This window comes from Prionailurus bengalensis, chromosome E4, assembly GCF_016509475.1.
Source record: "Prionailurus bengalensis isolate Pbe53 chromosome E4, Fcat_Pben_1.1_paternal_pri, whole genome shotgun sequence".
Lineage (NCBI taxonomy): Eukaryota > Metazoa > Chordata > Mammalia > Carnivora > Felidae > Prionailurus > Prionailurus bengalensis.
Genome location: NC_057360.1, coordinates 40,349,463 through 40,367,788, shown reverse-complemented (window position 1 = coordinate 40,367,788; position 18,326 = coordinate 40,349,463). Strand labels below are relative to the sequence as shown.

At 49.2% G+C, this 18,326-nt stretch overlaps 1 protein-coding gene and 1 long non-coding RNA gene across 2 annotated transcripts in view; one reads left to right on the top strand and one right to left on the bottom strand.

Annotated features, from left to right (window-relative positions):
* Positions 1-400: 400 nt before the first annotated feature.
* On the bottom strand, positions 401-4,751 carry LOC122476260. The gene is made up of 2 exons (XR_006295429.1): positions 4,633-4,751; positions 401-1,644 (listed from the first exon to the last, which is right to left on the bottom strand). It is a non-coding gene; the product is annotated as an uncharacterized LOC122476260 (long non-coding RNA).
* Positions 1,433-18,326, top strand: part of LMOD1 (leiomodin 1) — a 41,656-nt gene continuing 24,762 nt past the window's right edge. The window contains exon 1 of the mRNA XM_043568741.1: positions 1,433-1,693. Coding sequence (XP_043424676.1) covers positions 1,433-1,693 — 261 coding nt within the window. The remainder of the gene's footprint in view (positions 1,694-18,326) is intronic.

Here is an 18,326-nt window from a genome sequence, read left to right as displayed (position 1 = left end):
CCTTCCTCTCAGGTCTCCCTGCCTCACCTCTGCACTCCAGTCCCGCCAGTCAGCGCCATCCCCTGCTGCTCAGCCTTAACCTAAAGCCAGACTAGTGGACGTTAAATGCCAGGGCCAAGTTTTTGTCCCAGACGATCCCTGGACTCAGCAGATGCTGATCAGGTGACGGTCTCTCTCTGGCTTAGGATGGAAAGACGCCAGGAAAGATCGAAGCATCTACCCTGATGGGTTACACCAGGGCTTCTAGAAGGGATTTTGTGGCAGGAGGGAGGGGGGCAGGAGATTGAGTGTCTCTGTGACTTGTGCAGGCAGCATGATGGATGAGCAGTGGAAAGCCCTTTTACGAAACATGCCAGACTTGCTGCCATAGTATCCCTCCCAACAGCCCAGAATTATATTTCCCCGAAGACACACTCGGTCGTGCTCTGGATTTATACGTGGAGTGGCAACCTGCCGGTGCTCCCAAAGGAGATCTGTCTACAGATGCCCCAGCAGCGGAGGAAGCAGATGAGAAGTGAGGGAGGTCTGAACCCTCTCGCTAAGAGCCATGGCACTTCATGGAAATTGACGGTCCTTCAAGAGTTTCCTGACTTCTGCGGTCCCACTGTCTTCCCCAAACAGCCTGCAAGTTTTCAGTTTGCGTACACAGTGAAGATTTATTCTCTCTCCCTCTCTCTCTGTCTCTCAAGAAGTGGCTGGGGCCTCTGATGCTCAGCACTAGGGTTCTCCTTCCCAGAGAGAACGGGTGGGCAGGTAGTTCAGATGATCTGGAATCACGTATCTTTCCTGGGGCTGTAAACTACTGGAAGTCCCCCAGCACATTACCAAATACAGTAGAAAGGAGTCAGTGGACCACGTACCAACAACGGCAACACCCACCCCGGGTGGAGAAGTCAGATATGTGCTTGAACAGGACGTGCCTGGGGCTGGCCTGTTCTGAACCCCCATGGCCCCATCCCTGCTTTTCTGGCCCTCCCGTGGCTCTGATCAGCTTCTGCCAGGCTCTGCATTTTTGTATCTTTTTCTCATTGCGTGGCCCCCTTGTCTTTAAAAGGCTAAATGCTCTGTACTAAATTTGGTCACACAGAGCTCCAAGATTCCCTGGAATGTCCTCAAGTTTCAAACAGCTCTGACAGCGAGGCAGGCCCGCCCCCCCTGTGTGGGGATTGGCTTCCCCTTTCGGGGCCAGGCCGTTGTCAAGTCTCATTGGCCGCTGGTTAGACCACTAGCCCTTGGCTCGGAGCTAGCTTGCAGTTAACGCTTCGGCACCTGTGGCACCGCAGGGCAGGGCGGAGGAGCCACCGCGTCCTCGACCAGCTGGGAGTCTGCTCTCAAGCCCACTCTGCTCCGTCTAGTTCAGCTCCGCGCCTCCCCCTCGTCGCCCACCAGGACTCCAGCAGCCCCTGCAAGAGTCCCAGCGCACCTTGCCAGGATGTCTAAGGTAGCCAAGTATCGCCGGCAGGTGAGTGAAGACCCCGACATCGACAGCCTGCTGTCCACCCTGTCTCCCGAGGAGATGGAGGAGCTGGAGAAGGAGCTGGACGTGGCGGACCCGGACGGGAGCACCCCCGTGGGGCTGCGGCAGAGAAATCAGACGGAGAAGCGGTCCACGGGCATGTACAACCGGGAGGCCATGCTCAGCTTCTGTGAAAAGGAGACCAAGAAACTTATTCAGAGGGAGATGTCCGTGGATGTGAGTGAACCATATGCTAGAGGAAAGGGGGGAGGGCGGGGAGGGGAGGGGCGGGAGACCCTAACTCGCGCCTCGGATGCTTCTCTCCTTAGAGCAGAAGGTCTTGTTGGCCAAAGATGTGATGCTTCGGAACCAATTACCATCCGCTGAACTGGCAGCCGTGAACCTCTTACCCCTCGTTTCGGTTTAAAGCACAAATTGGCCGTGTTAGCAGAACTCACCATCCCACAACAGCAGATAGGGCCACTAGGAGAATGGGAGCTGGAGAAAGTTCTTGAAGCGTCCATTGTCGAGATGACACCCTCTTTGTCCCCGAGCACATTTTTTTCCTTACATTCATTTCTTCCATTGTGAGGATGGGCAGAGGATAGACTGATGCTCACGGTCTCTTGGCAGCCACCCCAGGAAAGCAAGTCAGGCCCTCCTTGCAGAACTGCTGGTTTTTAAGCCCTCTGGGCGACTCGTGGCACGTGGACCATTTGAGGAGGCAGGGGCAGATGGGCTTCCCACGGCGATGGGAGACAGGGGTGAGGGTGGGGTCTGTGAAGTGGGAAATGCATCTTAACCTGATGGCTTCCGTTTCACTCCCAGGGGAGTTGGGGTTTGCACTTCCTAGAGGGGCATCTTGGAGGAGGGGGGGTCCCCTCCTTTTGGTAGTAAGCCCTTTTACAACCAGACAGGCCCCTTTGGGGGAGGACAAGGATATTTCCCAGCAGGGTTTTGCCATGAGGAGGGGACAGTGGGGAAGCATCTGCCCACACCCAGGACGGGCTTAAGCAAAACCTGCTTCCTCTTTTCCTGGGTTGGCGTGGAGAGTTCTTTTTTCACCATGTGTTCATATGTGAGTTTTCTGGGGACAAACTAGACTGGCCTCCACCTGAGCGTGGCTCTGTAGAACCCCCGGCCGCGGCAGAGAGTGTCTGGTGGGGAAACGGCCCTGTCTCTGCGCCCATTCTCTTCTACTCAGTACCTACTGGCCACGTCTCTGGTACCTTGTCTGTGACTTGCGGATTCTCGCATGAAAAAGTTCAATCTCAATTCTCGTGCGCTGTTTTACGTCTGTGGAAACCAAGGCCCAGAGCCTCAAACGCCGTGTTCATTCTCGCACAGGAAACGAGAAAGGCAGTATTATCTCCTGGAACTTCTGTACCATGTCTGGCTGGGTAGGAGATTGTGCCGGACGCTAGTCGCAGAGCACGTTTGTGGGCACAGCCCTGGCTCCTTGAGTGAAGGGATGGGGGTGGGAGGGATGAGGGAGTGTGAGGTAGGGGAGCTGGACCTCTGCCTCTATCTCTACCTCGCCGGGCCCGTGTTTAAGCCTTCACCAAGAAGTTGGGAGTGAGGGAGTCAGAAGGCTCAGAAATTCACTACTGCGTGGGCAAGGTGATAGCCTCGGATACCACTCGGTTGATGATGAACAGACACTAGAATGCTTATGGAAAACAAGGAAAGGATGGAGGGGACTCCCTGTGAGGGCCTGGTACCTCAAGACGCCTATCAGGACATGTAGGGAAAGCCAGGCAGTGCGCCCCAGGCTTTGGCACCTCTGTAAATCCCCCACGTGGACCCCCAACCCTTCTCTCCCCTGCTCCTAGTCTCCAGGCTCTGTGCCCAGTGGCTTCTGGGATGCAGAAAGATACTCCTGAGGCTGAAGTCAAATGCAGAACACTCTTAATCCCAAAGCAAGATGTTTAGGCTAGGGAGAGTGTGAGGGACTCTTATACTCTGGGAAATTTCATTCTCAAAAGCCTTCTTCCTCAGCCAACTGAAACCATGGCACGCTTCTCTTCCCCAGCCCTACCTCCCTTACCCCTGCCAGGGGCACACTTGTTTCTGCAGGCAGAGCCCCAGTCAGGAAACAGAGGGTGGCGTGCGTGCGTGTGTGTGGTGTGCAGACACACTCACACAGGTGTACGTGAGATGGTATGAGCTGACTTCAGGGTCATTTTTCCCTTGTAGGGATAGGCTGTCCTCACTCTTCCTCATCCAGTCCAAGGGCATATGTTGGCAGAGTGGCTGGCTGGAGTTCAGGGTACATCCCGAGCCATGGGCATAAGTCATCTCTGTAAATCTGGATGAAAAAGTGGCTTCTTTTAGGGGCGCCTGGGTGGCTCAGTGGGTTAAACATCCAACTCTTGATTTCAGCTCAGGTCATAATCTCATGGTTTGTGAGATCGAGGCCCGTGTCAGGCTCTGTGCTGACGAGACTGCTTGGGATTCTCTGTCTCCCTCTCTCTGCCCCTCTCCCCCACTCGTGCTCTCTCTCCCTCTCAAAATAAGTAAATAAGCTTTAAAAAAGTGGCTTCTTGGGGCGCCTGGGTGGCTTGGTCGGTTGAGCGTCCGACTTCGGCTCAGGTCATGATCTCATGGTCCGTGAGATCGAGCCCCGCGTTGGGCTCTGTGCTGACAGCTCAGAGCCTGGAGCCTGTTTCAGATTCTGTGTCTCCCTCTCTCTCTGCCCCTCCCCTGTTCATGCTTTGTCTCTCTCTGTCTAAAAAATAAACGTTAAAATAAATAAATAAATAAATAATTTAAAAAATTAAAAAAAATAAAAAAGTGGCTTCTTTGGCACCATTAGGAAGCTAGTGAGTGTGTGATTAAGAACTTGGATTTAAGTGCCAGAAAAGCCTGGTTTGAGTAGCAGCCTCTCTTCCTGTCTGTACAACTAAGTAACTTACAAGTGACAGAACCTGTCTCACTTCCCTCAGCTACAAAATATCCAGCCCATAGGACTGTTGTGAAAAGGGAAAGGATAATAATGTAAAGCACTTAGCACAGAGCTTGGCGTGTAATAAATGCTCAATAAATGGCGCTATGAAGTTATTAATTCATTAATTTCTACCCCTGCCCAGCTCCTCCCTCCTTTAGTTCCTGGAGGGCTGAGCAAGCCAAGTGTGTCTGTTTAACTAGTGGCCAGAGTAGACAATAAACAAACATACCTTGGATGCTCAGGCTGGGGGGGCCTTTGATATCACAAACACAGGGCAGCTCCAGGTGGGGCTCCCGGCTGCTGGACTGGCTGTGGCTCTCACTGAGAGTGGCCTTTGCTCCCTGTAAGGCACTGGAAGTTAGTTAAAACAAAGAGTAACTGTGAGCCTGTTTCGCTTGACTCAAGAAAGCACAGCAAAATGAGCATTTACTGAGAAACTTCTACATGCTAAGCATATTCACCCTTTCTTTTATTTAAACTTCCCACTTCTTGGGAGATAGGTCTTTTTATTCCCATTGTACAGAGCAGAAAAATTGAGGCTCAGAGAGGTTGAATAACCGCCCTGCGTTCACATAAGCAACAAGTAGCCTGCCCAGCTTTAAGGACTACGCTTCTTCCTCCCTGCCACACCAGGGTACGGAAAAAGGCAGTCATGCCAGCCCCTGTCCTGAAGAATTTATAATCTAATTAGGATCACAAGACACACACATACAGAAGCACCGCAGAGGTGTTACAGAGCACCGACCGCATATTCATACGTTATCGTAGAAGCACTGGGCTATCACCTAGTCTAGTCTGGCAGAATGTTCATCCCTGCCCCCAAGACTAGGAACATAAATATTAACACCAAGTGTGGATTCGGGATTCAAACTGTTAGAACCAAGTGTGGATTAGGGAAGTTAATCCTGCCCAGATATTGGATGGCATTAGGAATTTTTTGTTACCTCCTTTTAGGTGGGATAATGGTATTGTGGATGCACTTTTTAAAGAACCCTTGCCTTTTAGACATGGATACTGAAATATTTACGGGAAAAACTGATAAGATACGAGGGAATTGGCTTTAAAATAATGTGGGCAAGGGGAGTGGGTCGGGGAATAGATGAAATGAGATCATCCACCAGTTGATAATTGTTGAAGCTGAGAGTGGAAGGCAGGCCCAGTTTGGGTCTTCAGCTCTGGTTTCTCTGGGGGAGGAGCTCCAAGATTCATACTCTGGCTATCGTGCTGGAGGGGTGTAGACTGTGGAAGGGGCCTCAGATGGCTTCTCCCTCATGGGATGGAATACTCCGGGGCTGTCCGGGATTGGTTTACTCCCTCCTTCATGAATACTCCTCTCCCCAGGCCACCCCCGTGACCCCTTCGGGTCTCAGGTACCACTTCCTCCAGGTAGCCTTCCCTGACTGCCAGGCAAATTTAGGCACCATGTCTGATCTGAGCACTCCAGTACCGCTCTGTACCGGCCCCATCCCGTTTTCTTATATCTCTTCCTCGCCAGCTTGTGTGATTCTGGAGGAGGAGCGCTAACACAGGGCCAGGCACAAGGTGGGGCCTCAACCTCTGTCTGTTGAATGAAGGTTCGGAGCAGGAGGTGGGGCTTGGCAGAGCTGACCCCTGGCTTCCCTCCTTCCCTTTAAAGGGGCAGACCTCTCAGCCCGTGTGTTCTGCCCCAGTCCTCCAGGGACTCTCCTTCTGCCCAGGTGGAAGACAAAGCCCCTGGGCAGGTGTGTAGCCAACAGTTCAGTGAAACCCTTGCGCTTGGCTCAGGTTTCAGGAACCTGATCCCAGCAGGTCAACTCATGTGTTCTCTTTCCTTCCCAAGTGGGAAAGAAAATCTCCAGCCTGTCTCCCCTGTCCTTCTCCCTGGCGTTACCAGGGGCTGGGGATTAGCACCTGCACCCAGCCAGGAGCAGGGGCAGCTGACTTGGGTGGGGGGTGAAGGAAGCTCTTTCAGGTTCTCCCTTGAGAAGCTAACCAGAAGCACCCCACTAGCCAGTCGCTGCTGGGCCTGAGCCTCCTGACCTCCCCCTTGGGTCTCTGGCTCACACAGCCTCGCTGTTCCCCTCCCCTACCAGTCCCAGTTCACGACCCAGTGTCCATGGCTTCTCTACAGGGATGGGGATGCCCGAGGCCGGTGGCACTAACCCTCAGATTGCCCTTTGCAGAGGCCTGGGCCCTATCAGGAGTGCACTGGGCAGCACGGCTCCACGATTAAGGAGATTAACCCCGACTGGTACACACCCAAAATAGCCCTGGAGGCTGGGGTGGAGAGGGCAGAAGAGGTGAGGGGGGCCTGTTGACCTGGGGAGGCAAAAGCAGGCACCCAGGGAGGGTTGGACAAGTTTAAAAAAATCTCTCCCTGGAGTTTGAAAGGGGCCTCCGTCTAGAGTTTGAAAAAGTAGTTGATCAAACAACAAAGTGTTTGAATTGTTGTTCTTACTCATATTTTATAAACTGGCTTCTGTACGCAGAGACTATCTGACGAATTTTAAGCAGTGAAACACCAGTGCCTGCTCCCACCTTTAGCACTGCCCCCCAGTGCTCACCTTTTCTCAGAGGACGGTGGGGAGAAGGGCTCAGGTGGGTGGGATGCGTGGCAGGAGGGAGGCAGAACAGATAGGAGCAAGGAAGAGATGTAAAAATGAAACAGCTCAATAGTGAGTGGGAGATGGTCAGGGAAGGAGTATGAGTCCCACTGACCGAGGGGAGGTTGCCGCTGGCATCTGGCAGGCTGGGGGCTTCAGGGTCCCCATGGTGAGGCAGGAGGAGGCACATCTGAGCAGACACCCAGAGTGAGGACAAGGTCTTCATCTAACCTGGCTGCCCTCCCTCAGCCTCTTTCTCCCCAAGAGACTCTGGAGTATCCGTATCAGACAATGTCAGTATAGCACAGCTGGGCCCACGGTGCACAACGCCCGAATGAAGTGCACTGGGAGAGCCGCAGAACACAGAGGGGTCAAGGGCACTGTCCTTGGAGATCTAAAGTCTACATGCATAAAGTCCACACACACACACACACACACACACACACACACACACACACGGCAGGCAGTTATAGCAACAAAGCACAATGAATGGGGAGGGGGGGCCAGGGGAAGAGAAGCTGATATCCATATGCCTGCCAAGTTGGATAAACAAGAATATCCTGGGCAATAATACAGAGGCCTTTCCAGATCGGGCTGTGCTTTCTTGTTTGTTAGACCTCCTTTGGCATAAGCAGCAAAGAAAGAAGGGGTCTAGATTCTGAGTATCAGTTCCCCTAAAGGGCTCGCTTCGCCCCTGGGGGCAGTGTGGGGAATAGAAAGCCCAGGGGTGTCTGGAACCAGACAGGATCAGGTCTGATTCCACTTCTGCCCCCATCATCTGAGCGCGTTACCTGAAGACGGGGATCAATTTTAGAGTACCTTCTGGACCCAGTGGCATTATTAATACCATCTCATTAACATAGCTTCTGGAGGCCCCATTGCTCTACTGACAAGTGGGAAGATGGCATCAATCTTGAAGGGTTACTGTGCGGATTCAATTGGCTAAGGTACTGAAATTGTCTGGCACAGCACGAGAGACTTCTCCCCACCCTAAATTCTTCAGACTTTATACTTGTGTAGATGCCAAATCAACTTTTTTTTTTTTTTTTTTTTTTTTTTTTTTAAAGCTTAAGGAAGAAGGCGGGCTTATTTAGTTACTTCCTGCCTGGCCCCCTTCCCTTGATTTCTTTGAGCCTAATTTATTTAACGCCCCAGGCGCCAGGGCTCGCACTGGGTGGCTGGATTAGAAACATTGCAGAATCAAGGGAGATGGAGTGGGGGAGGGATCGGGACTGGTGAATTCTCCTTGTCTGCAACTTCCGTGAGCTCAGAAAAGCCTAGGCCACTTTGGACAAATTTGGCTCCACCTGTCTCTGGGGTCCGCTGCAGAAATGACCAGCGGGGTTGGCGGGGCGCTGCTGATGACAGCAAGGCCGTGAGCCTGCACACACCCCCACACTCTCACCTGCTTTCCCTCAGGGAAGACCCACGGGCTCCGCAGGGGGTCACTTCCTCAGCCCTTCCTTCCAGATCAGGCCAGCAGGGCCAGCATTACCATTTCCACCCCGCACCCCCACCAGAGGTGGACCGCCCTGGGGGCAGAACTTCTAGTGAAGCTCTGGCTACAGAATGTATTGAGTCTGGTGCTTAGAATAGTGTTGTCAAAAGCCAGCTAGACCTGGATTCAAATCCTGCCCTGCTGGTTGCTGGCTACGTGACCCAAACAAATTACTTTACCGGAGTTTCCCCATCTTTAAAATGGAAATAACACCTAGTCGTAGGATAGCTGTGAGGTTGAAGCAAGTAATATATACAAAGCAGGCAGCAGAGTGCTGGGTTGGAATCCTGGTAGTGAGGGTCCCCAAACTTGAGTTTCCACCCTTCCTTCCCTCACTGCTGTTCCCTCCACCCATTTCCATTCTCTGCATTCTTTTTCTAGTCAGGACTTATAAGGAGCGGGGAGGACTCCATTAGACCATTAATTCTCCAACTATTTAGTAAGTTTCTATTATATTAGGTGCTTCCCAGGCACTGGGATAGAGTAGAAAAGAAGACAGATGAGGTCCTTGCCCTCACGGAGCTTCTGTTCTAATGGGTGAGACAGAGAATACATGTACCTAAGTATATACATGACATATAACATATACACATCACATATAACATATATGTTACAGACATGTAAGGAAGAATGCACTTTCAGGAAAGGGTATATGACAATCTCCTATAAGGTAATCAGGGACGATACTGTCCAAGAGGTGGCATAGAAGAAGGGCCTGGAATGGACTGAAGGAGCCAGCCATTAGGAAGGTCTGGAGAAAGCTTTCCAAGCAGAGGGAAGAGCAAACAAAAAGGTCTGGGTAGGGAAGCAGGTTTAGTATGTCAGAGGAAGAGTCAGGCCAGTGTAACTAGAGCAGGGTGAGCAAGGGGCGGGCGGGGGAGGTTGAAGGAGATAAGGCCCAAGAAGTAAGCAGGGTTCAGATAATGGAGGGCCTTACAGCGCAGCAGAGGGAATTTGAATTTTTCTTCCAAGTGCCATGAGATGTCATTGGAGGGTTTTGAGCAGGGGAGAGATGTGATCTGATCTAAGTTTTTAAAAGGATCTATCACTCTGCCAGCTTTGTGATGAATAGACAGTATGAGGGCAAGACTGGGGGAGAAGGGAGACCAGCTGGAAGGGTGTTGCAGTAGCTCAGGCAGGAGGCCAATGATGGTTTGGGGAGAAGTGGTCAGATTTAGGAAACACCTCAAAGGTAGCACAGACAGGACTGGCTGACTTACTGGGGGAAAAGAGAAGAGTGGGGGGCCCGGTCCTGCCTGAGCTATTGGGTAAATTTGGTGCCATTTACTGAAGTAGGAAACAACAGGAGTGGCTTGAGGAGATCAAGAATTCTGATCTGAACAACTTAAGTTTTGGTAGATGTCAAAGAGGAAGCGTTGGATTGACTGGGCATGTACAAGTCTGGAGCTGAGCGGGGCAGAGGGGCTAGAGATTACATTTGGGAGCCATCAGTATATAGACAATACTTAAAACCATGAGCCTGGAAGAGATCACATAGGGAGGCAGTGTGAATGAAGAGCAGAGGACCCAGTGACCACGCCCTCCATTGCCCCAACATTTAGGCATTGGAAGAGGAGAAGGAGCCAATGAAGGAGACAGAGAGGTGGGAGGAAACTTAGAGTGGTTTCCAGAAAGCAAATGGACAGGGGGCTTACAGGAGGAGAGAGCATCCACCGTATCCTTTCTTGGTAAGAGGTTTAATAAGATGAGAACAGAGAACTGACCACGGTAACAGGAAAGATGGAAGCCATTGGGACCTCGACAAGACTGGGTTCACTGCAGTGATGAGTGGACTCGAGAGAGAATGGTCAGTAAGGGCTGGAGATAGAGAATACAGACAAGTATCTCTTTGATTTTTTTCTAAGTTTTGTTCTAATGGGAAGCAAAAGTAGGGTGACAGCTGGAAGTAAATGTGGAATCAAAGGGGGTTTTTTTTAGAAAGGTGGAAGATGATAGCATGTTTATATACTAATGGGGATCGTTCAGTAGAGAAGGAAGCTTCAATGGCCCTGGAAAAGAAGACAAAACAGGATGGATTGCACTGGAGTAGAGGGGTTGGCCCTAGTGGCAGGTGGTCACCTCTTATATCTGGAGGGAAGGTAGTGGAGACAGGTCCAGATGCAGGCAGGTTGATAGACGGGGCCGGGGGAGAGGGGGTTGGTCTGTTATGTGTTGACACATGCAAGTGCTCCTCCAGGAGGACCACCCTGGCAGCCGTACATTGGCTGGACTGTAGCGGGGAGACACTTAGGAGGCTGTGGCAGCGGTCAGAGGTTGAACTTCAGGTCACAAGAAAAATGCTCCGTGCTCCCTGGGTGAGGTAGAGAAAACATGAAAACACTTCCGGATATGAAATCTGGCGTGTGAACAGTCAACAGACAACAGCCAGCTGCCAGAGCTGCTTGAAAATCCAGTAGATTTTCACCTCCAGTGCATCGATCTTCCATCCCCAAGGCCACCCTAGGAGGAGGGAGCACACAGGTCCCTTCCTAGCACACAGCTGATGTGAAGGGACAAGCCCTGGGTTTGCGAGGCAAGCCAGGGGGCCTGGGGCTCACTCCCGGCTTGATAATCAGCTGCGTGGCCTCGGACAAGCATTTAACATTTGTCAGCTTGCTTTTATTTGTATTCTTTAATGCTTTGTCTGTGTCTCATTTTGTACTTGACAATAATGGATTTTTTTCCCTACATTGTTTTTATTGAAATATAAAATACACAGGGGCACCTGTGTGGCTCAGTCAGTTAAGCATCTGACTTCTGCTCAGGTCATGATCTCATGGTTTGTGAGTGCGAGCCCCACACCGGGCTCTCAGCTATCCGTGCAGAGCCCACTTTGGATCCTCTGTCCGCGTCTCTCTCTGCCCCTCCCCAACTCTCTCTCTCTCTCTTTCTTTCTCTCAAAAATGAATAAACACCAAAAAAAAAAAAAAAGACAGAGAAAGAAAGAAAGAAAGAGAAAGAAGGAAAGAAAGAAAGAAAGAAAGAAAGAGAAAGAAATAAAAAAGGAAAATAAGTACAATACAGACAGAAAACCATCTAGGGGCACCTGGGTGGCTCAGTCGGTTGAGCATCCAACTTTGGCTCAGGTCATGATCTTGCTGTCATGAGTTCGAGCCCTGCGTCAGGCTCTGTGCGGACAGCTCAGAGCCTGGAGCCTGCTTCCGATTCTGTGTCTCCCTCTCTCTCTGCCCCTACCCCACTCATGCTCTGTCTCTCTCTCTCTTTCTCTCCAAAAATAAATAAACTTTAAAAAAAAAAAGAAAACCATCTAAAACACAAACGTAGAGCTTCATGAGTTCTCACCAAGTGACCAAGAAGGAGACCGGTGCCATCACTGTAGTACCCCTACCCACCCTCTGCTTCCTCTCCAGCTCTACCCCCTTCCTCCCTGTCACAGGAACCCCTGCCCTGACTTCCAACTCCATAGGTTAGTCTTGCCTGTTTAAAAATTATATATATATACATATAAATAATTCATATTATTTATATATATACACAAATATTTTATATATTGTTTGTATTATATATAATATATATAATCATGTAGTAGGTGTTCTTTTGTATTCAACTTCTTTCACTCAGCTTTATGTTGGTGACATTCAGCCATGTTGTCTGCAGCATTTTTTTCCACTCTCACTGCCATAGAGTATTCCGTTGTACGAATATGCCATAATCTACTTATTATTTCACTATCAATGGACACCTGGGTTGTTTTACCATTTGGGGCTATTACAAACAATGCTGCTGTGAACATTTTAATACATTTTGGGGGGTACATTTTTGACTTCATTTGAATCTGGCATGTCCTAGGAGTGGAATCATTGGGTCATAGAAAATGCACAGCGGACTTTTAATTTCTTCCCCTGTAAATAGTGGTGATCCTACCTAATTTGAAGAGTACAAACGTTTGGAGACATAACGTGACATAATGACTTGCAAACAGTAGGCATTTAATAAAGTGGGGGCCACCATCATTTCTAATGGTGTCCATCTTTGGGAGCAACTAGAATGCTATCAAGGCCTTTGACCACGCCCTGCCTGCTGTCCTCCTGACCCACACTATTAAGATTTGCGCTTCACTAACACCCAGGTCAGATTCCTCCACCCCAGGACTCTGACTTTCCCCAAGACCGTGGCTTAAAGTTGGATCCCACTTCATGGCCTCTTCCTATCCTTAGCCTCACTGACGCCCACTGTGGACAACTTCTCAATTTTCAGACCCTTCCTGCTTTACTTAGTTTTCTGTTTAGCTTATATCTTACTTTGGTCATTCTCCATATTCAGCTCAGTTCTCATGCCTACACCTCTAACCTTTTATCACCCCCAGCCTGGATGAGCGTGACCATTTGGCTTCTCTACTCTGATTCTCACACTGCTGATTAGACCTGGAGAAAACAACACAGCCATACATACTGGTGCTCCTATGCCAGGGGCACCTGAGTGGCTCAGTCAGTTAAGCATCTGACTTCTGCTCAGGTCATGATCTCACAGTTTGTGAGTTTGAGCCCTGCATCGGGTTCTGTGCTGACAGTGCAGAGCCTGCTTGGGATTCTCTCTCCCTCTCTCTCTCTCTCAAAATAAATTTTAAAAATAAATAAATAAATAAACCCTATGCCAGGCCCTCAAGGCTGCGCAGAAAACCTCTACATGCAGGTTTTCTCTTTTTCTCTAAAAGTTAGCCTTATCTTTATAAACTCTTCTTGTCCCACCAGCTCTCTCACCCTATGATGCAGACCTAGCATCATATTTCACGGAGAAACTTGAAGCCATCAAGTGAGAATGCCTTCAGATTCCTCTTCTGCTACTTGAAAATGTATAAGCGTTCATATATTCAAGCTTGCCCCCTTCTCTCCCATCCTTTGGAAAAGCTATCCCGCTTCCTGTCCCAGGCCAGTGCCCCCACCCACTTTTCTCTTCTGTCTCCTCAGGGACCCTTGCTCCCTTAAACATCTGTTTTCTCTGAGTCTCTCTCTCTCTCTCTCTCTCTCTGTCTCTCCCCTCCCCTTCAACATTCCTTCCTACTGGCTCTTTCTCTTCAGTTCCCACCTTCTCTCCTTTCCTTCGTGGCCAAGCTGTAGGAAATAGTATCTACACTAACTCTCACACCACCCGCCCCTGCACTGACATCAGCCTTGGTAAGGTCTCCGAGGGCCTCTTTGTTGCTTACCCGAGGGACACTTTTTTAGTCCTTACCCTGTTTGTTTACTTTGTAATATCTGACCACTCTCTCCTTCTTAAAATACTCACTTCCCTTGGTGCCAAGACACCACACTCACCTACCTGGCTTTCTCTCTCTCTAGCTGTTCCTTGTGTCCTCTGAGAGCAGCTCTTCCTCTGATGCCTCCATATTGTTTCTTAGGGCCGTGCCCTCCCTATGGCATCTTCGTGGCTCCCCTCATCCAACCCCACGGATTCAGCTACCACCCATACGCTCTATCTCGATCTGTGGCCTAGATCTCTGTTTTGAGTTCTAGATCATTCACTTGCCTCTTGGACTCCTCAAATGTCTCAGATTCAACTCGTCTAAAAATAAATTAATCATAGTCACCTCACCCCACCCCTAAGGCTGCTTTCCCTCCTGTATTCTATACTTGGGTAAATAGAAGTACACCTAGGTCGTAACTCTGGGGATTCTCCTGCCCTAACCCTTCTCAGTGTTTCCAAACTCTCCTTGGTGACAGAATCCTATTGATTCTACTTGTTCGACCTCTCTTGACTCCACCCCTCCTCTCTGTTGCGTTTCTGCTGTCACCCGTATCACTTATCAGCTATAAGAATGCCGTGACCTCCCAGTCTCTTTTCTCGCCCCATTGCAATCCATCCTTCCCACAGCTGCCAGTGTCTTATTATAAAATGAAATCATGATCTTGACACTCCCCTGCGTAAAAGCCTTCAGTTGCTCAACATAGCTTCCATGATCAAATTCACACTCCGTAGTATGGCTTAGAAGGCCCTTGGCAACCCAATGCCTCCCTATCTCTGTAGCTACTAATACTCTTCTCCTTGACTTTTACCCTTTGCTACAGTTACACTGGACCATTGGTTCTCCAATGGTGCCATGCTTTATCTTGCTTCTTCCATGCCCTTGCACATACCATCAGCTCCATCTGGGAGGCTGGTCCCACCTTGGGCCTAGCTAATCTGGATTCCGCTTTCAAGCCTCGGCTCAGGTGACAGCTTCCTACTTCCCCAATCCCTCCAGTCTGGGTTGTGTGCTCTACCTCTGCGTTCACAAAGCACCATCTGTCTGCAGCTTCTGTCACTTTCTATACCGTACATGCTTAACACATTGTTTAGGCATTGTCTGTTTCTGTGCTTTCCCCAATTTCTTAAGAGCAAGCCCTGACTCTTTTTTATTTTAAAGTTTATTTATCTTGAGAGAGAGAGCGAGAGAGAGAGAGAGCGTGTGCGAGTAGGATAGGGGCAGAGAGACACAGGGTGAGAGAGAATCCCAAGCAGGCTCCACACCTCCAGCACAGAGCCGACTTGGGCCTCAATGCCATGAACCATGAGCCATAAGATCATGACCTGAGCTGAAATCAAGAGTTGGTTGGTCAACCGACTGAGCCAGCCAGGTGCCTCTAGGCCTGACTCTTAAGGCCTGACTCTTAGTCATTTCCATACCCCAGCAGTGAGCACAGTGCCTGGCTCAACAAACGTTGAGGAAACAAAGGACAAATAGTTTGCAAATACCATTCTTGTCATACTTGATTGAATCTACAGAAATTATGAATTCATCTACACTCTTCTGAGACAATTTGAAAGTATGATTTTGGGGGTGCCTGGCTGGCTCAGTTGGTAGAGTATGTGTCTCTGGGTCTCAGGGTCATGAATTCAAGCCCGACACTGGGCATAGAGCTTACTTAAAAAATAATTATCATAACTAAATAAAAAAAGAAAATATGGCTTTATGTCCAAATCCTCAAATGAAAGGCAATTTGGCAGTGATTCCTTTCCCCCAGTCTCTGTAAACAACCAATTAACTCAGTCCAAAAGTTTACACTCTGGGATCTGAAGTGTTGGGATGGGTCATTGCCATAGCTCCCTTTCAGTTTGTTCTGGACAGAATGAGCCTCAAGGACTCATTTTTAACTTTGTCCATTTTTTTCTTCCTTTTCTTGTTCTCCTCTTTCCCAGCTCCCCAGGGATCTGAGATTATAGGCTGACATTTTTAGCTTGACCCAATCAAGTTCACCCATGATCTCAGGGGCCACAGATATACCCTAAAGAGGATAGTAATAATTTGTTCTATATACAGCCAGCTGAGGCTTGTAGCTCCCATTATTTGAATTCTTCCCTAGAATGTCTGGAGAAGGGGTGCCTGGGTGGCTCAGTCGGTTAAGTGTCCAACTTCAGCTCAGGTCATTATCTCACGGTCCATGAGTTTGAGCCCCACGTTGGGCTCTGTGCTGACAGCTCAGAGCCTGGAGCCTACTTCCGATTCTGTGTCTCCCTCTCTCTCTGCCCCTCCTCCACTCGTGCCCTCTCCGTCTCTCTGTCTCTCTCTGAAAAATAAACAATAAAAAAAATTTTTAAAAAAGAATGTCTGTAGAAGTTCAGCCCCTTCGCCTCTAGATCTAGAAAAAGTAATTGGCTTCTCTTGAGAGCTTGCTATAAGCACGTATCTCTTTGGATCCCACACATACAGCAGGGAGAGACATCTCGGGATTCACAGAGCCCCCCGCCCCACCCCGGCTTTGGGAGGTCCGGTGTCTGGATATGTGGACACGATGACCCAGAGGGTCTGATATACCAGTTCGAAGGCCATGTAAACACAGACTTGCCCTACTGAAGCTAGAACTGTGAGGTTGGAACAGAGGTGGAGCAGCGCGAGGATTAGGTCCTTGTTGACAATCTGCTTTCTCTCAACCAGGGCTCTGCAAGAGAGTAAAGCCCTGCAGGAAATTAATGGGGTGGTTATTTCCTCAGTTCCCCCAAAGATGTTACATAGCGGGTCCCATCCTAGATATACAGGAAAGGAATCAACTCATTACATACAATGGGTGCCTTAGAGCATTAAAGGCTGAATCTTTCTCCTGGAACCCCAATTGACAAGGGGTGACATAGAGCTTCTTGCTCATCCTGCCCCTACCAAGTTTTCCCAAGATGGCTTGCACTTCCTACTTAGTGATAAGCTGCCTGTCCCTGGTCCTTTACTGCATTGGAACACATAATGTATCCCAAATCACCATGAGTACGTTTAATAATGACCTCAGAGTACTGAAGACTTAAGTGTTCCAGTGGGTCAAGGAGATTTTTCCTTCGGGTCTTGGTAAACCTTGCCTTAAAGGCAGGAAAAGGGGGTGGTATATAAGCATCAAGGTGCTATTTCTAGATGCACTTTCTTCAAAAAATAATTTATAATTAGGGGTTTCCGCCACTATCTGAAAGTAGGGTCTGCCTATGAAATATTTTGTAAGCTGAAATGGCATAAAGCAAAAAAGCACTTACCATTAATTTACACGGAAAATGTTTTGAGCATTCCCAGACCCCCAAAATAACCTCTCTTAGGCTTTTCTGATACCTCAGGACACATCTTGCCATCGGACACACAGAATAAGTGGAGATAGAGCCCTCATGCTCACAAAGTTCAAAGCTCTTGAGGCTGGATGCTGAGGTGCTGAGGGTAGTTCCTGGGGAAGGAGGCGGGGGAGGGGGGTGCGGGGAGCGGGATTCTGGCTGCTGGTGGAGGGGCGCTGCCTCTGTGAGTGCTCCCTGCAAAACCAACGCCAACCGCTATTTTTGTTTGTCTCTCTTTCTTTAAAAGTGAAAATCCTCTTCAGATTTCTTTCAATTACAGAAGACAGGAACTAATGCAGATCTTGTAAAAGCAAAGTGGCATAACGAAAACTTTTGAAAAGGGAGGGATACCTGTATAATGTGATAAGGCTTATTATAGACAATATACAAAACATAGGGAAAAATACCCAACAGTTCTGTTTCATGAGTTAAGGACATTAGCCACTGTCAATTTTCTGAGTGTATGCTTTTTCTAAAACAATGTTTATTATTTATTTTGAGAGAGAGAGAGCATGCAAGCAGAGAGAGAGGGAGACGAAGAGAGAGAATCCCAAGCAGGCTCTGCACTGTCAGTATGGAGGCAGACATGGGGCTTGAATTCAAGAACCATAAGATCATGACCTAAGCTGAAATCAAGAGTCACAGATGCTTAACCAACTGAGCCACCCAGGCATCCCGAGTATATGCTTCTGTATGCACTTTTCCTGTTATAGTTGAGGTCATTGTACACATTCACACAGTCACATAAATGGCGTTGCTTACTTTTTTTTCCTTATAGTGTAGCCATTTTCCCGTGTCACTGAAAATTCTTCCTAAACATCATTTTCAGTGGATGTCATCATAGTCCATCATATGGCTGGGTTGAGCCATTTGTCTATATTTGGACACTTACATGGTTTCTGATAAATATATTTTCCAAGCCTCCAAACAGATTCCCAGAGCACAGGCCCCTTCCCTTGGCCTTTGGAGCCCATCCCCAAAGAGGCGGAGCCAGCCCCCCAGGATGATAAATGGAACTATTTGTTAGCACACTGTGCCCCAGCCAAGACTCACGGCCAGCTGGGGGAAACAAAACTCCGAAAGGAGACAAGAGACACACTGGATGCTGGAAAGGAAGGGACCGATGATCACTCACAGGACCAGACATGAAGCTACACACGTTATTTCCTGTGGATCAAGTTCCTGATGTTGGGACATAGGCCAAACAGGGCAAACCTCCACCCCCCCCCCACCACCCCCCCTGTGGCTCCCAGGAATACAGCAGTTCGAGAGCACACCCTGAATGGAACACGTGTGCCTGGCTTCCCCTTGTCTTGGGAGGAA